This window comes from Archocentrus centrarchus, chromosome 10 (assembly GCF_007364275.1).
Source record: "Archocentrus centrarchus isolate MPI-CPG fArcCen1 chromosome 10, fArcCen1, whole genome shotgun sequence".
Classification (NCBI taxonomy): Eukaryota; Metazoa; Chordata; class Actinopteri; order Cichliformes; family Cichlidae; genus Archocentrus; species Archocentrus centrarchus.
The window spans coordinates 22,248,557-22,266,897 of record NC_044355.1 but is presented as its reverse complement, the minus strand read 5'-3'; the positions used below and the strand labels follow the sequence as shown (position 1 = coordinate 22,266,897).

Sequence of the window (18,341 nt, the reverse complement as noted above, 5' to 3'; positions counted from 1 at the left end):
TTATTTTTTTTCCGCCATGTTCTGGTTCTCCCACGGCACAGGATCGTTTTCCTCTGTGAGTGACCCGCCCTCCCGCTCGTGCCAGAACTGCTCCACATCAGGCAAGACACTCCCATCTTTAAGGCTCACCGTGTCTGCTTCCCTCCCTTGTCCCTCTGGTCCCCCACCTTGCTCCGGCTTAAGCTGAGCCTCCCTGATGGCTTCCTTGCTGGAGCTTGATTGCAGGCTCCTCTCCCCTCGCAGCTGGCCTGAGGTCTCTGGTCTAGGACAAGGGGACTGGAGAGTGGTGGGGTTGTGGGGTCCGGGCTTTGGCTTAGGTGGAGGTTGCTTGCGCAGGGTGAGGCGCCTCCAAAGCCCCCTGTAACCCTCTCTGAACTCTTCAGAGAGGGAGAGGACAATGAGAGGGTTCACCAAAGACAGAGAGAAGGTGAGCACCTGAGCAGAAAGGATCAGGAGAAGGGGAGGAGAGGAGATAAGGGGCTGAGCTCCTTCAATTTCTTTTTCTGCAATATGACGCTCCCAAAGCCACACAACCCAGTGAGGAATCCAGAGGATAGCCATGGCCACAGTGAGGCTGAAAAGCATTAAAGTGAGCTTCCTGGATCTGATCTGTGTACGCAGATTCTGACTCTTACTAGAGCGGCGCTGGCACTGGCCATAAGCCTTCCAGAAATACATCAGGGCAATGCTTAGAGGTGCACAATACACTCCCAGAGGATATGCTCTCACATACACAGACATGAAATCCTGGGCTTCAGGAGGAACCATCAATACACACACCAGCCCGCGGATCTCTCTCTGCAGCCTAGTAAACAACCAGTGAGGGATGGTGACAGTGCAGGCAGACAGCCATATGAAGAAAAGCACCACCAAGATGGAGCCCAGCTGTATGCTCACCTGCTTGGTTGGGTTTGACACATAGCGGTAGCAGGCTTTGGACATGATAGCCACTGTGAAGCTCTTCACAACCATGCAGGATTGGAGAAACCAGTCAGCTGTCTTACATACCACCCAGCCTAGATTCCAGCTTGCTTTGGAGTATGAGGCAGCCCTAAAAGGCACTATGAACATCAGCACTAGCCCATCAGCAAACATCAGGTTGAAGATGAGGGAGTTGATAAGAGACATTTTGCCTTTATGCGCATTAGAGAAGAGGATGGCCATCGCGGTGAGATTGCAAGCCACACCCAGGACACAAATGACTCCCAGAATAGCTGGCACCAGGACCCTGAGCTCACTCGGATCCGGGTGCTGGAAGGAATCGCGCTCACTGAATGACCACATGTCTATGGAGCTGTTCACCACAGTCCCATTGGTCCCACTAAGCTTATCCATTGTTTCCAGAAGATGGTGAGCTGTCACAAAAAGACAATATATGAATAAATAAAAAAAAAACAAAACAAACAAACTCTGAAGTAGCTAGGGGATGGGGAAAAAAAGCTCTGGGTAGAAAAGCTTAAAAATATATCTGTTCAAATTTAACCATCAGAGAAGCAATTAATTAACCGTCTGCAGAGCTCCTGTCAGTCCTATAGTTTATCCCGAGATGCAATGATGCCGCATCTCGAGCAAGTTATAAAGATGCTGGTTGATTGACAGCTACCGTCCCCAGCTGGCAAAATGTGTGTAGACTACACCCTCATGGGGCCAATTAAGGAAAATCTCTGCACAGATGAATATACTGGACTGGTATAAGTGATTCATTAAGGTTTTCTAAACAGTAATTAGAGGCCTTAAATAAGAGTTAAAGGTAACAATGTCAACCTGTTGATCAAAGAATTCTGTAATGTTGGCATTACCATGAACTGTGACTTCCACCAGCAATGATGATCGATGCAATCCCAACAGTTTTTAAAATGACAATATAATATGAATAAACATGAGCAACCTGAAGAAGAAAATCTGAGCAGAGAGTATACAGTCATGTGCAAAAGTCTTGAGCCACCCCTCATTTCTTTATATTTTGCTTCCAAGGAGCCAGATTTTCCTGTAATTTTTTTTTAAAGTGGTCTTGCGCAGTAGTTCTCTAAAGTTTCTGAAGGTCTTTAAGAGTTTTTCCTTGGGCATTGGCTGCTTTTTCTCTTATTTTCAGTTCACTCCTTGTACCTGATCATTTTCATAAGAAAGTTTTTTGTTTGGTGTAACTCAAGGGTTCCACAACAACTCATAACAAGCCACTTAGCACAGAACCAATTTTAAGTTGAAGAGGAAAGAAGGGAAAGAGGGAGAAAATCAGTGGTGACAGGTCTTATGGTGTGATGAATCCAAATTTGAACATTTTAATCTACAGCCGTCGATAAAACACAGAGGAGTCATGGTTTGTGCTGCATTTCAGCCAGTGGTGTTGGGGGTCTTGTCAAAATTGATGAAATTATGAGTGCAGAAAAGTACCCTCAGCTTTTGATCCCCCATGCAACACCATCTGGAAAGCATCTCCCAAAGGGGAGTGTATGAGATGTGGTCCCACTCCTGAAATTCAGATAAATTATAAAGCCAAATTTCTGGTCTTCAGTCCCATTTTGATTGATTTAAAATGGTAAATGGACAGGTTCTTACATAGTGCTTTTCTACTCTACCTGAGCACTCAAAGCACTTTATACAGCATTTCTCATTCACGCACACATTTATACTTGCACTTTTTCTGTGTTTTCTATCTAACATTCACACACATTCACATCCCTGATGAATGCGTCGGGAGCAACTCGGGGTTCAGTAATTTGCCCAAGGATAGTTCGGCATGGAGACTGGAGCAGCCAGGGATCAAACCACTAACCTTGGGATTTGTGGATGACCTGCTCTACCACCACCATCACAGGCACCCACCACCAAAATTGAACGTGATGGTGCACAAAAGCAAAACTACAAAAACTGTGTCATTGTCCAAACACTCATGAACCTAAATGTAATTTTCCTTGAAGAAAATCACATTTCATCAGCCACACTGCCTTTACTTGTCTTAATTTTTGTCCACATGAGGGCGCACTAACACTAAAAATGATCAGAGCACATGAAACATGTTACTTAACATCTGAAATTTGATTCAGCAAGTGTTAACAGAGGAGGTCCACCAATGCAGGTTTTGAACTTGCACATCTTTATTCTTTTTTTATTCAAAGAAAGTCCAGTAAGCATAAAGACTGCATGGTATTTCATTGCATTTCAATACATTCTGAGCTATAAAAGTCTTTTTTTTTTCAATTAGAGTGTCACAAAGGAGGTTGTTTAGAAGACATTACTGTTTAAAGGAATCACACTTAATTATTCCCTGATTTCACAGAGTTCCCTTAGACCTTTGACTGCTTTGCTTCGTGGGAGTTGGCCGATTAGAGCCGAGTGCTGAAAGACAATCTGCTACTGTTCCATGTTACCCATTTTCAGCACGATGAGAAACATGGAAAGGCATTGCAGCAATCTAAAATTTAAAGAAAAACTGAATAGTGCCCCAGATGATCTGCAGATGTCCAAAAAACTACAACTATATGCAGGCTGTCAGTGTCATCAGAATCAGATCCAACGCATGCAAAATAAAAGCTATGCTAGCATTGTTAGGCCAAGAAAATCTCAAGTTTAAAGTTCAATATGTCAACATGACGAGCTGACCAATCTACCATCTACAGATCATTTTTAGTACTATCCAAATAAAGAAAAAAAATGTGGCAACAAGTTTAAAAATGAGTGTGGCTTTGTTTGCGTCTCTTGCAGGCTGATGACATCAGACTGACTGCAAGGTGAGCGCAACAATAACTTTATACATGTCGCAGGATTCTCCCCTGAGCTCACAAGCATGAAACCAGTGCTCTAATGTAATTGTGACTACATTGATTCAAGCACTTTTTATACTTGGGACCTGTGTGGAGCTTTTTTGTGTGTGTTTATTTATAGAGAGAGAGAAAAAAAAAGAAAAAAATCCTAAGTTAACATTTCATTTAAAACATTCACACTCCCTCCTTGTACTCATTACCGTTCCAGCCCCCCCTCCCCTCCACTACATCAAACCCCCACATACCAAAAGAAGGCACCACAGCTTCTAAACAGACTCATTGACCAAGAGAAGGACTCAACAAAAGAAAAGCATTAAATAAAACCAGTGACACAGCCTGGAAGGGCTTCATTCACATTACAGACTACAGCAGTCTCACAAGGAGACACAAGATTGGTACTAGAAAGACTGACTGTGTTGTGTCACAGGCAGAGAAAACTCAGTTTCTGGGGTGAAAGATTAACAGTCTGTTCCTCTTCTGCAGCAGGTTGCGCTGTTCAGGAATTGTGCCTCATTTAGAGGCTGCAGGGTGGTCACATGCACTGCAGCATGAGCAGACTGAAAGACAGGGGGCACTGTTGCTACATGACAATGAGCCACCATCATGTAAGCCTGGTTTCTGTCTGTGTGCTCTATTTTATGTTCAGTGTGCCCACATCTGCCCCTATCCGTAGGGTCCAGAGTGCTTCTACGTCATAATGTGATGGTAGCAATCCTCTTGTTGCATAAATGCACAGGAATCAATTCTTCAGGTATCCACATGGCTAAATAAATTAAATCAGAAGTCAAATTGAAGAAGTTCACGCTTGATTTCAAGGAACCACTTTGTATCCATTTGTTGCCTTCCAAAACGTATACTGCCCACTTCCCCACTTCAGTCGCTTTGGCCCTGCTCATCATCAGCAGAGTCGGGGAATTCAAGACAGCAGCCCCTCACAGGTGCAGGGTCAGGGGTCAGTAGGGGCAGACTCCCCTTTAGTTGACCTTGTCCTGGAAGATGTATAGGTTGTTAGTGGCTGCTACAGCAATGATGTTTTCATGTGGGTGCCATGTCGTGTGAAGGATCTTCTTGCTGAAGTCAAGGCTGTCTACGCTGATCTCATCCTTACGGCGTTTCCCACCTACACACACCTGGAGGACGACAATGAAAATGAAGAGGCGTTAAGAAGTGTGGGAGCTTGCACATTTCACTGATGTCAGTGATTTGAAAGATGACGGGGAGGTGCTGACTAGGCCCTTAGCTGTCTGCTAGGGTGTCACCTCAGCTAAATGGCGTCACCGAGCTGCAGCTCTCAACTGTGTTTGTGGTGTTGGTGCTAAGAGCTAAGAGGTCCATGCTCCAGTTCTGGTAAGTGAAATTCTGGCAGTAATTAATCATGTCTGTGAGATATATATACAGTATATGGATGCATCTTGATAACCAGTCCAGCTAGTGTTAGCTGATAGCTTTGTATACATCCAAATATGGTCAGCTCTGTTCCAAAACCTCCGATGGTCACAGCCAAAATGCTAAAATTGAGGCTTCAAAACAGGACTTTAAAAGGCCAATGAAGCCCTTTTATATACAGGCTACGATCGCTTTACAAAGTTGATATAAGGGTGCCCTGTTTGCACATGGAGGAATCTAAGCACTCACGTGGAGTCTTTCATGGGCATCTGATAGAACTTAGATGAGAGCAAACAAGCTCGAAACACAACACAAAGCTGAAAAATGTTCAAATGCTCTGTATAGAAGAAGTTGGGCCAGGTGACATTTCTCTGTTGATTCACCACTTTAAGTGGCACTTGGCTCATTGAAAGCATTTATAATTGCAATTTCGAAAATAAGAAAGTGAGCAAGTCGTTGCACTGTGTACACATATTAAACTCAGTTCTTCTTTGCTGGATCCCTGCATCGTGAGTGTTACCTCAGATGATTTGGAATTTCTGGACTGGTTCAACAAGTTATCAGTGAGGACAATTTTTTAAAGTTACAGAATATCAAGAACACCTTTAAGGGGCAAGACAATTTTTCTGTTTTTAGTGTCGTCTCTAATTCAAAATCTGAAAACCAACTGGTTACAAAAAATTGGTGGTCCCAGCTTAATGCCTTTTTTGTCATAAATGTGTATCATAGGGCAAATAAAAAAGATGCCACTTTGAACTGGTGAAAATTATAGCTTGAAATTTCACTATTGACCAGCATTTTATAGATATTCATCAAATCAATTGACCTAGGAAATAACTGGCTAATTAATCAATAATGACAATTATTGTTTAAGCCCTGAACTAATGACATTATCAATTAGTTTGTCAATGATTGCCTCCAATACTTTGGTGAAAACATGCCAGAAAATAGTGAAAACAATAATAATGTCAATCACAAGTCCCCCAGTTAACAAATTGAATGCTTTTGCCTGACAAGTATTTACTATCACAGATCCTCACAATCCAGTGAATATTTAACATTTCTATATTAAAAACTCAAGATTTCTTCAGTGTCCTCACTTGCAGTGAGGCATTATAAAGCTCAGTCGAGTGTCTCTGGATTTCTAAAGGGTAACTTATGTTGGTGATGTACCTTGCGAGGCTTCAGAATAGCTCTGGGTTTGCTGTTCTCTCTGGATGCTTCCAGTGTGACGTCGCGTTTGGTGTTCCGGTCAAACATTCGGAAGAAATTGTTGTACGAGCCGGTCATTATGACGCTGAGCGGGAGAAAAAAAGAGAAGCAGTGTTATCGAGAGGGGTGGGTGGATGGAGCGGTTGGCGGATTTGATCGATGAAGGTCCTGGAAAGAAGTCTGACCTGTCCGATCCGTTCCAGACACACTCAAACTTGTCAAAGATGCAGTCGTTTTCATACAGAGAACACAGTTTGCCCCGTAAATAGTCGTGGACCTGAAAAACAAACCGAAAACATGAAGATCTGCAGTCGTTTTTGGATTTACCTTTATAGGCATCTAAAGTTCATCACATTGCCTTTCGATGGGCAAACATGCAACCATAAGCTGCACCACCATATGCTCTGCTTTCAGTAATCCCTCAAGACCTGGTGACCTATGCTAAGATGCTAGGTAGCAGGTGGAGGCTGAGGTAGAACTGGACAGAGAATCCCTTGAGCCCAGTTGATGGCCCTATCAATCATGATCTGCCCTAAGATGGCTTCCCCTGATCAGACAGTGTGGATGTGACTCCGGTGACCACACGGTGGGAGGTTTTGCCCTTTAGGTTCCATCAGCACCAATACAATCCATCTTCTTACAGACACTCAGTTCAATAAGCCCTCCCGGGGTAATTGCTACACATGACACGGTTACAGATTGGCAGTGTGACAGTGAAACAGGATTATATTGAGTGATAAGCCTGAAATCAATAAGTTTTGATTTGATCTGGGCACAGCGGTTATTTACTAACTTCAACTGTAGAGCTCAAGCTGTCCAAGAGGCACGTAAAAGCACAATGAAAGTGTACCTGGTACGTCTCGAGGGGTTTGTTCTCCATTTGAAGGTCCCACACCTTTACAGTGAGGTAGTCTCTTGTCATTAGGTAGCGTCCGCTGTGGCTGAACTTCACGTCAGAGATGGACGAGATGATTTCAGAGAAGAAGGAACGAGTGGAGGGATCCTCTGGCTCCTCAAAGTCTACACATAAAAGGAAAAAAAAATTAAAAAGCTGTTATCCTTTGACAGAGGATTTTACACCGTTGGTGCTCGCTGCTTAAAAACTGCATTTTCCCCTCCCACAAGCCTTTAAATCACTTAAAAAAAAACAAACCATGAAGCAGATTTTGTTCAGGCAGTGGAGGCTGCCATTAGAAAACAATGACAGCAGCGACAATGCCTGGATGCTGAGTTTGCTGCAGCAGCTGCATCTCCTCACAGAATTACATGTGTGTTTAGGGAGATAGTCATGGGTCAGCATGGTGGGTAAATATTGGTTATGATTCATATTGATTTTGGCAGCTGCTGTTCTGTGTGCAGGCCAGCATGCTGGGGATAACAGCCAGGCATTCCATCGTTAGCTGTCAAGTTATTGTTCCTCCTCCTCTTTTCCTCCCACCCTTCCTCCCCTCTCTCTCTCTCTCTCTCTTTTGCCCATCTCTCCAAAAAAAAAAATTAAAAAAACCCCACCATCCTCCCCACTTCCACTCAATCCCCCTCCTCAGCTGAGGCCTGGAGAATAGCTCTGTGATGTGTCAGTAGGGAGCCTAACTAGGGATGCAGCGTAAGAGATGAAAAAAATGGGGGGATGAGGAAGGGATAAGAAAAACAAATCAATGTCAAAGTGCTGGGTCCATATGAGCCCTGCTGGATTTGTATGTGTGTGTGCCAGTGAATGCGTGTGAATAAGAGGGAGTGCAATGTGTCCATGTATATATGCATGTGTGTGTGCCCCTGCCCTCCCTCCCATCCAGATCTAGGGGTGTATAATAGGGTCCCTGGGGACTCGGCAGGAGGGCTGTTTGGTCCCTCTATCTATCTGTCCTGGGGCTCAGACTGTTGGCAATCCTCGGCAGCCATTCATCCTTCCTATAAAACTGACTGATAGCAGCATACTACCAGCTTTATATATATATATAGAAGGGGATGCACTGTGATTGTGAGTTTGCATTTATATATATATATATATATATATATATATATATATATATATATATATATATATATATATATTTCACAATCATAGTGTATTATATCTGTGTGCGTGTGTGTGTCACAAAAAGAAGGAGGCATGTGTGAGTGCAGAAGGGAAGGCAATACACCGCTCTGAGCCAACCACGTTAATGCAGTGAGACAGTAGGTTGGTATTAACAGACCTCTCCTGAGGCTAACAAGAGCACCTGCCTGCTCTGCCCCTGTGTGTGTCTATGTGTGTATCTGCTGCAAGCACCTGTCAAGGAATGGCACACACATGCCAAACAATCCAGCCCACAACTTCAAATGCCCAATTCCTCCAATTCCAAACACTTTTTTCTCCCCAATTCAGCTCTCAAATGCTCATGTGAAATTCAACAGGCCGTGTTAGCACTGGGTCCAGTGGATGCATCAATTTATCTGAGGAAATGAGTGACATTATTGAACAACAGGGTGTGTCCATGAGGGACTAATGCGATTGCTCTTAACCCATTGATTTCCCAGTGAAAATGTCAATGTATTCATTATTCATTCAGCCAAAGTGTATCCATGTGATGTTAAGTTTTAGTGAAGGCCATTCATTGTTTGCGACGCAATACAAGATTAATTCATGTGTTATCAATCATTGTCATATTGAGCAAGGGAAGCCCATGTGTCACAGTGACAAAAAGGTGGAGCAGAATGTGAATTTACAGCCAAGGTGTTGGATATTGGAATAGGGATATATTTCCCTTGTTGACTACCATCAGTCTACTCGCAATAATGGCATCGATGGGAGTGGTCGATATTTGTCTTTTTGTGTCCTGTGAATTTTGCATTTATTCAGTATCTACATTTTGACTATTTTCAAGGAAATAATGATTACAATGGAGCAAAAGTATTCAGTATTTTAGCGCATTTATAAGAATTTTTACTGTGGCTAGCTGTAAACCAGTCGTGTCTCTGGCAGCACTACCTGAACACCATGGCACTTATATTAAATTTGTTCCCGTGGTGCACTGATACTCACATTTGCAGTGCTTGTCGCAGAGTGCGGCCTGTCTCATGTCACAGAGGCGTATTGAGCCCTTGCTGCTACTGTAGGCAAAGGTGTGACACTGCTGGGGATGAAACTCTGCTGAGGTGATTACTTCTGTCAGCTCCTCCATGTTGGCTGGCTTGATGTCCACAATATCTGAGGGAGAACCGCTAAGGAACAGATGACTACAATGGACATCTGACCCATGGATAACACTATAAATGGCAAGTAATGTTACTACTGTAACCTAGTTCTGGCAAAAAATACATATATACATATAAATACATATTTTCTGTATAGACTGGTAATAAATGATGAATAAATTGACTTTTTTTTTTACTCAAAAGCTATTTATCACCCTAGCAATATTAATTAAAAAGAGAAAAGCAATAGCTGGTATAACTTTCTTTAATGAAAACAATAAATACAGAAAAGCGCAGAGCAAGAGGATACTGAAGCTGCGGTCAGTGATCTCCAGGTTCCACAGGTTTATCCGAAGGTCATCGGTGGAGATGAAGGTCTGAAGGTCGGAGTTGACAGAGATGGAGTTGATGTGGTAGGTATGGGCATTACTGAACACACGTCTGGCTGTAGCCTCAACCATCAAATCCATGGGCTGCAGTACCGGCACCTGGAGCACATATTTAAAAGGTAAATGTAAGGAAATACAGAAAAATATGCAAGAAAATACTAATCAACTTAAGGGTTTCCTGTAGTATTTACTAAGCTGGCCTTCTTTGATATGTATCTGTGTCTGGTTTGCTCATGTGCATGGATTTTGTGTCTGAGAACATGCACAGCGTGGGTGTCATTGTCCAGATATTTTAGTGAGGACCATTTGGCCAGTTTTTGTGTGTGGGCGTGTGTGTATGAGACGCAATCGGATGACTCCAGGGATTTATTTGACATTTACTCCACAAATCTTAATGACACAGAGGCTCAAGGGCTGCTTGATGAGTTGGTTCAATCAGACCCGCAAATATCTCTCTGCTACACTGTTACCCAGTGATCACGCCCCCTTCTCTTTCTCATGCAAGTGCTGGTTAAGTCACTCCTGCCTTCTTGTTTGTGCGTGTGTGTGTGTGTGTGTTATGGAGAAAGAGAGAAAATGGAGAGAAATCGAAGGAGGTGGAAAAAGATATGGCCCGAGGGCATCGCTGGGCCCTGCTGAGGAATGATAACTGAACTCTGCAGAATTAAGACAAGCACACACACACACAAACACACACACACACACACACACACACACGAGCACCCACAGTTGCACATTGCTGCTCGGGCTTCAAAGACGCCCAGTACCAGTCTGCATGCAGCCCCCCGTCGGCCAGATAAAACCCAGACAAAGAGAGAAGAGAGGGGAGGGAGTGAGGAGAACAAATCGGCTGCTTCTTCCTTTTTTCTCTTGTCCGTTGCTGGCACTGACAGAGAGACATGGAAGCCCAGCAGGCTGCTATATCTCCATGGATGTCACTTTATTTCCATGTCTTTCACTGGCTGTCCAGAGAGACACGGATCATATTAACCCATAACCCCCAAAACACTGACAGTTGCACTGTTCAGCTTGCCCTCATACACTCACTGTGATCCAACAGTTTGTCTTCGTAGCCGAATATATTAATATATTTCTGCTTTAAAAATAATGCTTTAAAGCTGTTTATAGACAACTGATTTAAAATGAAAATATTTTATATATGTTTCAATGAGATACTGAACAATAAACCTTACAACCATGTTCTTTTTTTTTAATGATTTTTACAACTAATATTAGTGAATTCCTCCCTCTCCTCCTTTGCTTTCTCCCCCTGCTGAGATTTCACAGCCTCTAAACAGGATTGCCACAGTCCTGGCCTGTCCTCCAGGTTGCTATGATCCCCTGGCCAGCCAGACAAAGAGGGACAGACACGCTGAACGCAGCACTAATCTGCAATGGCAGACACACACACACACACAAACTGCCCCGTGTGTGTACGTTCCCTGTTTTGTGTGAAAATTAAAAAGGTAGCGGAGTGATAAAAATGAGCGAGAAGGGAGATGATCCCTTCACGGTGTTCATCTCAGTGCACATATTGATCGCTCATTCTCAATTTCTTCTGCCAGACTAAGTTCAAAAGAGTCCAAAGATAGCAGGTTGGTTGGTGTCAGACTCTCATTTATCAGTACTGAAACTGATCATAAATGGAAAAAAAAAACAATGTGACAGATACAGGCGTGCAGCATGTGTCACTAAGAAGTTTATGCTGGATTAAAGGCTATCATAGCATAAAGGCTGAATGCTAAATTTCGACTTAATCAGCTTATCTGAACTCTTCTTGCTTGGATTCCATGTGTAGGTCTTTCCAGAAACACTGGTTTATTCAGAACATTGGAACATATTGTCTTCAATTTTTCCCACACTAAAAAAAAAAAAAAAAGGCCATTAATGGGGAGCTCTACCAGTTTTACCACCTCTCTTTGACTGAGCTTGAGTCAGAGTTTTAACAGGAAAACCTGAGTCACAACACAAGCAGCACATGTGGGGTTTGTAAAATGTGAATCTACCCAGAGTCAAATGAAATATGCCACGAAGCTGAAGCGTGGTAAAATGTAAGAGCAAGTGCTGTTTGAGTCTGACTCCAACTCAGCACTAAAAGTCAGGATAATTCAGCAACAGCAGCAGTTATTTACTGGAATGACACATTTTCTTCAAATGTGTAACGATTTGCCATTTTCACAGTTGTTGGATGGCTGATGGTGAGAAGTTTGATTTTCCTTCATGTCTTGCCTTAAATCTTTTTTTTTTTTTAACTAAGCACCACAAATACTCTTAAATATTTCTCATTTCCATGCATAAAGAAATATTTCTAACACATGCATGAAATAACTAAAAAAGGTATATCAAATACCATTACCTTTTATTATTTATGGATATAGTGGCAATAACTTTTTTCTGTATTATATTGCCTAGGTTCTAGATCACTGATGGCTTCAAATATTTCATTTTTGTATTCATTTGAGATTTATCTGGTCTGTGCTTAACCTCATGGCCTCTTTCAGTCATTCAGCCTCCACTCTAATAGACAGTCTGTGGTTTATACTGACAGAAATGTAGATTTCTGACATCTCTAACATGTTGTGCGTTTCATCGTAGACAATGTTTTCATTCCATTTGTAGATATTGGATTCAAATGTTGTGCACTGTCTGATAAATTGAGTGTGATCTAGTCACAGCCTTTTCTCCCCAGATTTTCCTGTCTTCCAGTATCATAACATACAATTTGCCTGTGAGTCAAACTGTAACATTTTTACACACGAGCGAGACAGATCGAAGCTGTTCACTGGAATGCATGTGACACCGTGGGTAGTGTGACACTTGATAGTTTAGTGTGACTTCTTACCCGTAGAGTGGTGATGGTGGATGGGTCTCGGATCCGTCCGTCCTCATCCTTCAGGTTGTAGCCTTCTGGGCGCTTGTCCCTCTCACTGATCTTCCACAGCTTCACTGTCTTGTCTATGATGAGCACACCACAAAACAACACAGACATACAAAAAATACAGTTAGCTCACGGCTCATTACAGTGAATTTCACATACGAGGGGGGCTGGGGAGCCAATCTGGCAAGTAGCTGGGCAGAAGCCAGCGAGGATGATGAATGGCGACTCCTGCGTAGATTCTGATGTCATTGATATCAATCTACAAGTTGACTTCATTTCTTTGCTGCTGTTTATGCCCCCACCCCTCTCCAGAAAAAAAAAAAGAAGAAGCCATCTGGGTGCTTTCAATTTTGCATCATATAAACACCAGTTACATCTCATCTTCTCGGTCTACTGAAGTGGATGGCAGCCGCAGTCAGGTTGTCGCTTTCTGTCTCCCCCCTTTAATTTCCACTGTGAATATTGGCGTCAGAGCAGCGAGGCCATCACCACAGGACTCTCTACCATCTGCTCCAGCCACTGCGAGCACTTCTGTAGCAGCCATGCATGAAGCCCGCAATCTGCAAGACGTCTCTCAGCTGATGTGTGTGCGTCTGCTATGGCTGTCGTACATGTATGGTGTGTGGTGGCACATGCTTTAATATGTGGTCCTGCTGTGACAGCCATGCATGAAGCCCTTTAATCTGAAACTCTTCTGCTGGTGGCACTTGCTCAGCCAAGCAAAACCATACGTTCTCCCAAAAAGTCAAAAAGACACAGCCAAGTGATGTTCGTGACTCCTCCTTTCACATCAGCCGTATATTTGAGCATTCCGCAAAGCGAGTCATGAATCACTTTGCACAGTAGTTGATACTTTTTCTAACAACATTCGCCCACATGTGAACAGACTCCAGTGATAGATTATCGGTTCTTTTGATCATTTTGCTATTTGTGTTGCTCTTTCGCCACCCTGGGATACTGACCGTTGGTGGAAAGCAGAAAATATGCTGCATTCTGCTGAGGAAGCCATTTGATCTTGTTGATCTTCTCCTCAATCTCCAAACTCTTCAGGTAGTCAAACTCTGGCTCATGGCTCTGGAATGTGCTGTAAACATTGTACTCCCCTCGACGCTGGGGCTGACTCTTACTCTGCGAAGGAAGAAGAAAGAAAGTGAAATGTAGTTAGATGCCGATGTTTTTTGTTGCAAATTTCAAAAGATTATTGTGATTGCAAAACAGGTGTAAATGGTTAAATACTAGTCAATCCTCCTTTTTTAAACATAATATAACCAAGATATAGAAAATAGACTTAATTTGTTATTCAGTATGACTTAAAATGAGTGACTGAGACCATTAACTCAGGAGAAAAGCGATTACAGAGGTCAAGCCAGAAAGCCATTTTTCCCATAGACCTCTGTAGGATCAGAAGTCTTTTTTTGCAACCACAGCTATCACTATCTGGTGGTCTTCAGATAGAATGAAGGTTTAAGGAACATCTGCAGTGGCTTCATTTTTCCAACCTGGAAGCTACACTTTTTTTTTTTTTAAATCGTCTATGGTCCAACCTCAAATAACTCAAGTCATTGAACTAGACCTCTCAATCAGTGCTGTTGGTGCCTTTTACAGCTTTTTAATGGCTAACTATGGTAGTAATAAAATGGTATTAGTAGTAACCAAGCTAGGTAGGGTTAGTTGATAACCTAGCAGTCAAACCTCTCATTCAAATATTGTCACTTGTGGATCCAAAAAACTTAGATGGTGACAGCTAAAAATGCTAAAATCCAGGTGTTACAATGGAACTTGGAACAAATCAAGGAGTGATGTCATGGCCACATCCATCGTTTTTATACAGTCTATGATTTATACTGAATATTCTGTTCTAAGATGATATATTTAAATAGCTTCTCAAACAACCATTTAAAACATTTCTCTGCAATATTATATTTAGAGTAACTGAAAACCCTAGCATCTTAACTGGATTTCAGAATTGGTGGTTTTCAACAATGCTTTTCAGTGTTACTTGTCTTCATAATGATTGTCCAGCAAATGCTTGTGGTTTTAAACATATTTACAGCTGTCCTTTTTAAATATATCCCTTAGCTTTAATGTTTCAAAGCTGTCAAATCTTTTTTAGCAGAAGGACAGCATAAATATCATTCCATTGTTGGCATTTCTTACCTCCTGCTCCCTTTGGAAGACAACCACTCTGCCTCCTTTATCCCCAGTGGCCAACAGCTCCCCTGAGGAGTTAAACTCCACTGTTGAGATAATGTCAGCTGCAACACAGGAAGCAGAGCAGAGAGGGGGAGAAAATGTCAGTGGGAACAAACCTGTCAAGTATCTGACAGACAAAAAGAAACACTTTTCAATGGGATCTTCTAGAAAACACATCAGCAGAAGGGAGGGGAATCTCATGACAGCCCCACAGAGGACTCTTCGGCACAGACAGCCCAGTTTGGTGGAAATGTAGGTTAGGATAAACCACTGGATGAGTCACTGCATGATAATTGAGCCTCTTGTCTGATTGAACTGAGCCAATCTGTGTCATTTAATTGCACTCCTGCTTATTTAAGGACTCTGCTGCCACACTCTCACCCTCTCCTACTGGCTGGGAACCTCTGCCGCTCAGTAACTCTCATGTTCCAACAGAAACACACATCCATAAACCTTTAATTTGTTTTATAAATATAAAGTATATACCCGCTTCTACCTTGTCCCTCTTGAAGATTTCTAAGTCTCTCTGCATAGCTACAGGTTCACCAAAAAAGTAAACACCTACCCTTAAGGTAGCTTTCCTCTCATCCTCAAAGACATACATTTGCCTGGATTAAGAAGAGGCTAATGGTGACTCTAATTATTATACAGCCCAGGGAGAAATTGGCATACCATAAAGTCTGTTTCATGCACGCACACACACACACACACACACACACACACACACACACACACACACACACACACACACACACACACACACCACAGTAGAGGCGAGGCTAGCTCTCTGCTAAACAGTGACAATAATATTAGGCAGAGAGAGAGAGAGAAAGAGAGAGCTTGTTGTTTTGTACCCCCCCACGCCCTCTGTGGACCTGCTGCTGGTGGAGCTCTGAACAGGAGAGGGGAATGTTGCTATGGAGACCGTTTCCATCTCTAGCGGCAGTCGGAGAGAGAGAGTGTGTGTGTCAATAGCTCTCTGAGTTAGTTGCTGATGCTAGCTGTAATTCAGCAGACAGAGAGAGAGTGCTGCAATAGAATGAAAACCTGCTACTGCATTTGGGGGAACGAGTTCAGTTCAATGCAGCACACAACTTCAGACAATAGAGTCCCTGTAGATGGACTCATCTCTTCACAAAAAGCTGCTGTGCATGGTGGAAATGACTATGCATCCTATCTGTATATATACTGTATGTGTGTGTCTGTCCTCCTCTAGTTTCAGTTAAATGTTAGAGAAAGTCACATTCACAGATGAGGCCAGAGGGATTCTTACAACCATGTGTTGATAATGACATGATGTGGGAGGGCAAAACTAATTATATTTGAATGAAGAAATTAATAACCTTTCAGAAAGAAGACAAAGTCTGACCTAATTGTACCCTGGGAGAACCCTTCAATGTGCCATACTGGTGTCACATGCACTGTAGCAAGTGCAAACACATGCTAAACACTTTATGTAAAATGTCTTTCTAAACCTCATTCATGCACTACATTTGTAGTGCATGAATGCAGTGTGTGTGTGTGTGTGTGTCTCTCTCTCTCTCTCCCTCAGACACACACTGCTGTCTTCCAATACCACTCTCTCCCTCTCTCTCACACACACACACACACACATACACTGCTGTCTTCCAGTACCACCAGGCCAAAGTCACTCATGTGAATCGAATGGAATCGGCTTAGCAGTCAGCATTCTTTAATCAAAGCTGGTTTCTCTCTTTTTTGCCCTTCTCCTGTTTTTCTGCCCCCCTCCCCCTCCCTCCATACTTCCTCTGTTCCCTTCCCTCATCATCATCATCCACACATTAAGTCACTGAGGAGAAACAGTAATTGATGTATGCTATTTAACAAGTTTACACACGAATACATCCTTCAATCATCTCTCTGAATGATCAACCAGGCAGAGCCAGTGAAGCTGAAACTCGCTAACGTGATGGAATGCTCCCCTAAATGAGTTTTTCTTCATGCAAATGATTTCAAACTAGACAGTGCAATCTATGCAGCTTCATCCACCGATGTAATTGTGTTTGTGAATGGCAACATTTTCTTCAAATGAAACTTCATTACAAGGAACACATCGATTTGTGGGCGGGGTCTCCTGAATGATTTCCACTAGTGTAAGACGGGATTTTTATTACGTGACCAAGATGGACTGGAATTAGAAGCAGGCCAGACACTGGACTGATCAAATGCTTACTTAGATGCACACACACACACTCTCCCTCTCTTACTCTCTGTCACTCTCTCTCTTTCACACACACACATACAGCTTCATCAGCAGACCATAACCAGATGAAGCCTATAAATCCTGTGGCCAGCCAGGTCTGACAAACACAGGTCAGCGCTTCTTGATGCATCAGAGGGATGCTCGAGATAACGCACATCCATCACCAGTAATAACACACACAAGCCTGTTGGTCTGCTGCTGTGATGTCTACATGTAAGACTGAATTAAAACAGGCATGCACACTTCTTATCTGCTTCTATCCACCAATCTGACCCGCAATAACCCCTTCACCATGCAATATAGAATTGGCAGACACACCAGCTGGATGGAAACATAGATATGCATCGATTCTGGAATGAAAACCCTCTACGAAGAGCCAGAGACACAGGAACACCAGGGAGGGAGGGAGAATATTGAGTTTATTTATAGAGGCCTGTGTGCAGCATTCGCCATACAAAATAGAGAGGGCCACTAAAAGCAATCATAGAGAGAAGAAAAGTCTGGGGAGACTCTAAATAGCTCAATAAAAGCTTGTAAAGCAAGATTCACTGGCACATACACCGGCAAAGACCAAAATAAGAGTGCACTGGCTGACCTCTAGACAACACATAATCCTATCAGGAGGTAAGACAACAACAACAAAACAAACTGAGGTTGATCTGGTGGCATTGCAGAGTTGTGTAAGACACAAAGACCCAAAAAAGGTGTGCCTGAATAGAAAGCAAGTTGCATAAGGGGCGTGCACAAATTCCAGGTAAAGGGAGGGACGTGGGCAAACTTGGTGCTTTGCAAAAGCTTTGTTAGAGTTAGAGGTGGAGAGGAAAGGATTATAGCGCTGGTGCTGAGCTGCCTGCGTCAAAGGATCAAGCCAGTGGATAATTCAAGTCTGTTCTCACACACACTCTTTCACCTGCTAGTCTTGTTCCCTCAATGACAATTAACAAATGTATCTTTAGTACTGTTCTTCCAGGGGAATGAATAAACACATGCTAGTATTACACATTCTGGAAATAGAGACCATGTATCTGCTGAATAAGCAGCTGATAATAACATCACTGCACACCACCAACAATAGAGATCAATCACATTTTTGAATAAACCCTGCTACCTACTGGTCCGGTACC

General features: G+C 42.8%; 2 protein-coding genes across 3 annotated transcripts in view; both read right to left on the bottom strand.

The window, feature by feature from the left end:
* gpr151 (G protein-coupled receptor 151) lies at positions 1-1,335 on the bottom strand. The gene has a single exon (XM_030738615.1). It carries the CDS (start codon positions 1,333-1,335, stop codon positions 1-3), a length of 1,335 nt encoding a protein of 444 aa, XP_030594475.1.
* Positions 1,336-3,077: 1,742 nt separating this feature from the next.
* ppp2r2ba (protein phosphatase 2, regulatory subunit B, beta a) overlaps positions 3,078-18,341 on the bottom strand; it is a 43,069-nt gene continuing 27,805 nt past the window's right edge. For both annotated transcript variants that reach the window (XM_030740170.1, XM_030740171.1), the window contains 9 exons: positions 14,958-15,055; positions 13,763-13,928; positions 12,765-12,877; positions 9,844-10,021; positions 9,382-9,546; positions 7,210-7,379; positions 6,545-6,636; positions 6,321-6,444; positions 3,078-4,891 (listed from right to left, as the gene is read on the bottom strand). In XM_030740170.1, the coding sequence (XP_030596030.1) occupies positions 4,736-4,891; positions 6,321-6,444; positions 6,545-6,636; positions 7,210-7,379; positions 9,382-9,546; positions 9,844-10,021; positions 12,765-12,877; positions 13,763-13,928; positions 14,958-15,055 (1,262 nt within the window). In that variant the 3' untranslated portion in view covers positions 3,078-4,735. The remainder of the gene's footprint in view (positions 4,892-6,320; positions 6,445-6,544; positions 6,637-7,209; positions 7,380-9,381; positions 9,547-9,843; positions 10,022-12,764; positions 12,878-13,762; positions 13,929-14,957; positions 15,056-18,341) is intronic.

Excerpts from the sequence above, each read along its gene's own strand:
- gpr151 (XM_030738615.1), bottom strand. The coding sequence starts at position 1,335 with ATGGATAAGCTTAGTGGGACCAATGGGACTGTGGTGAACAGCTCCATA.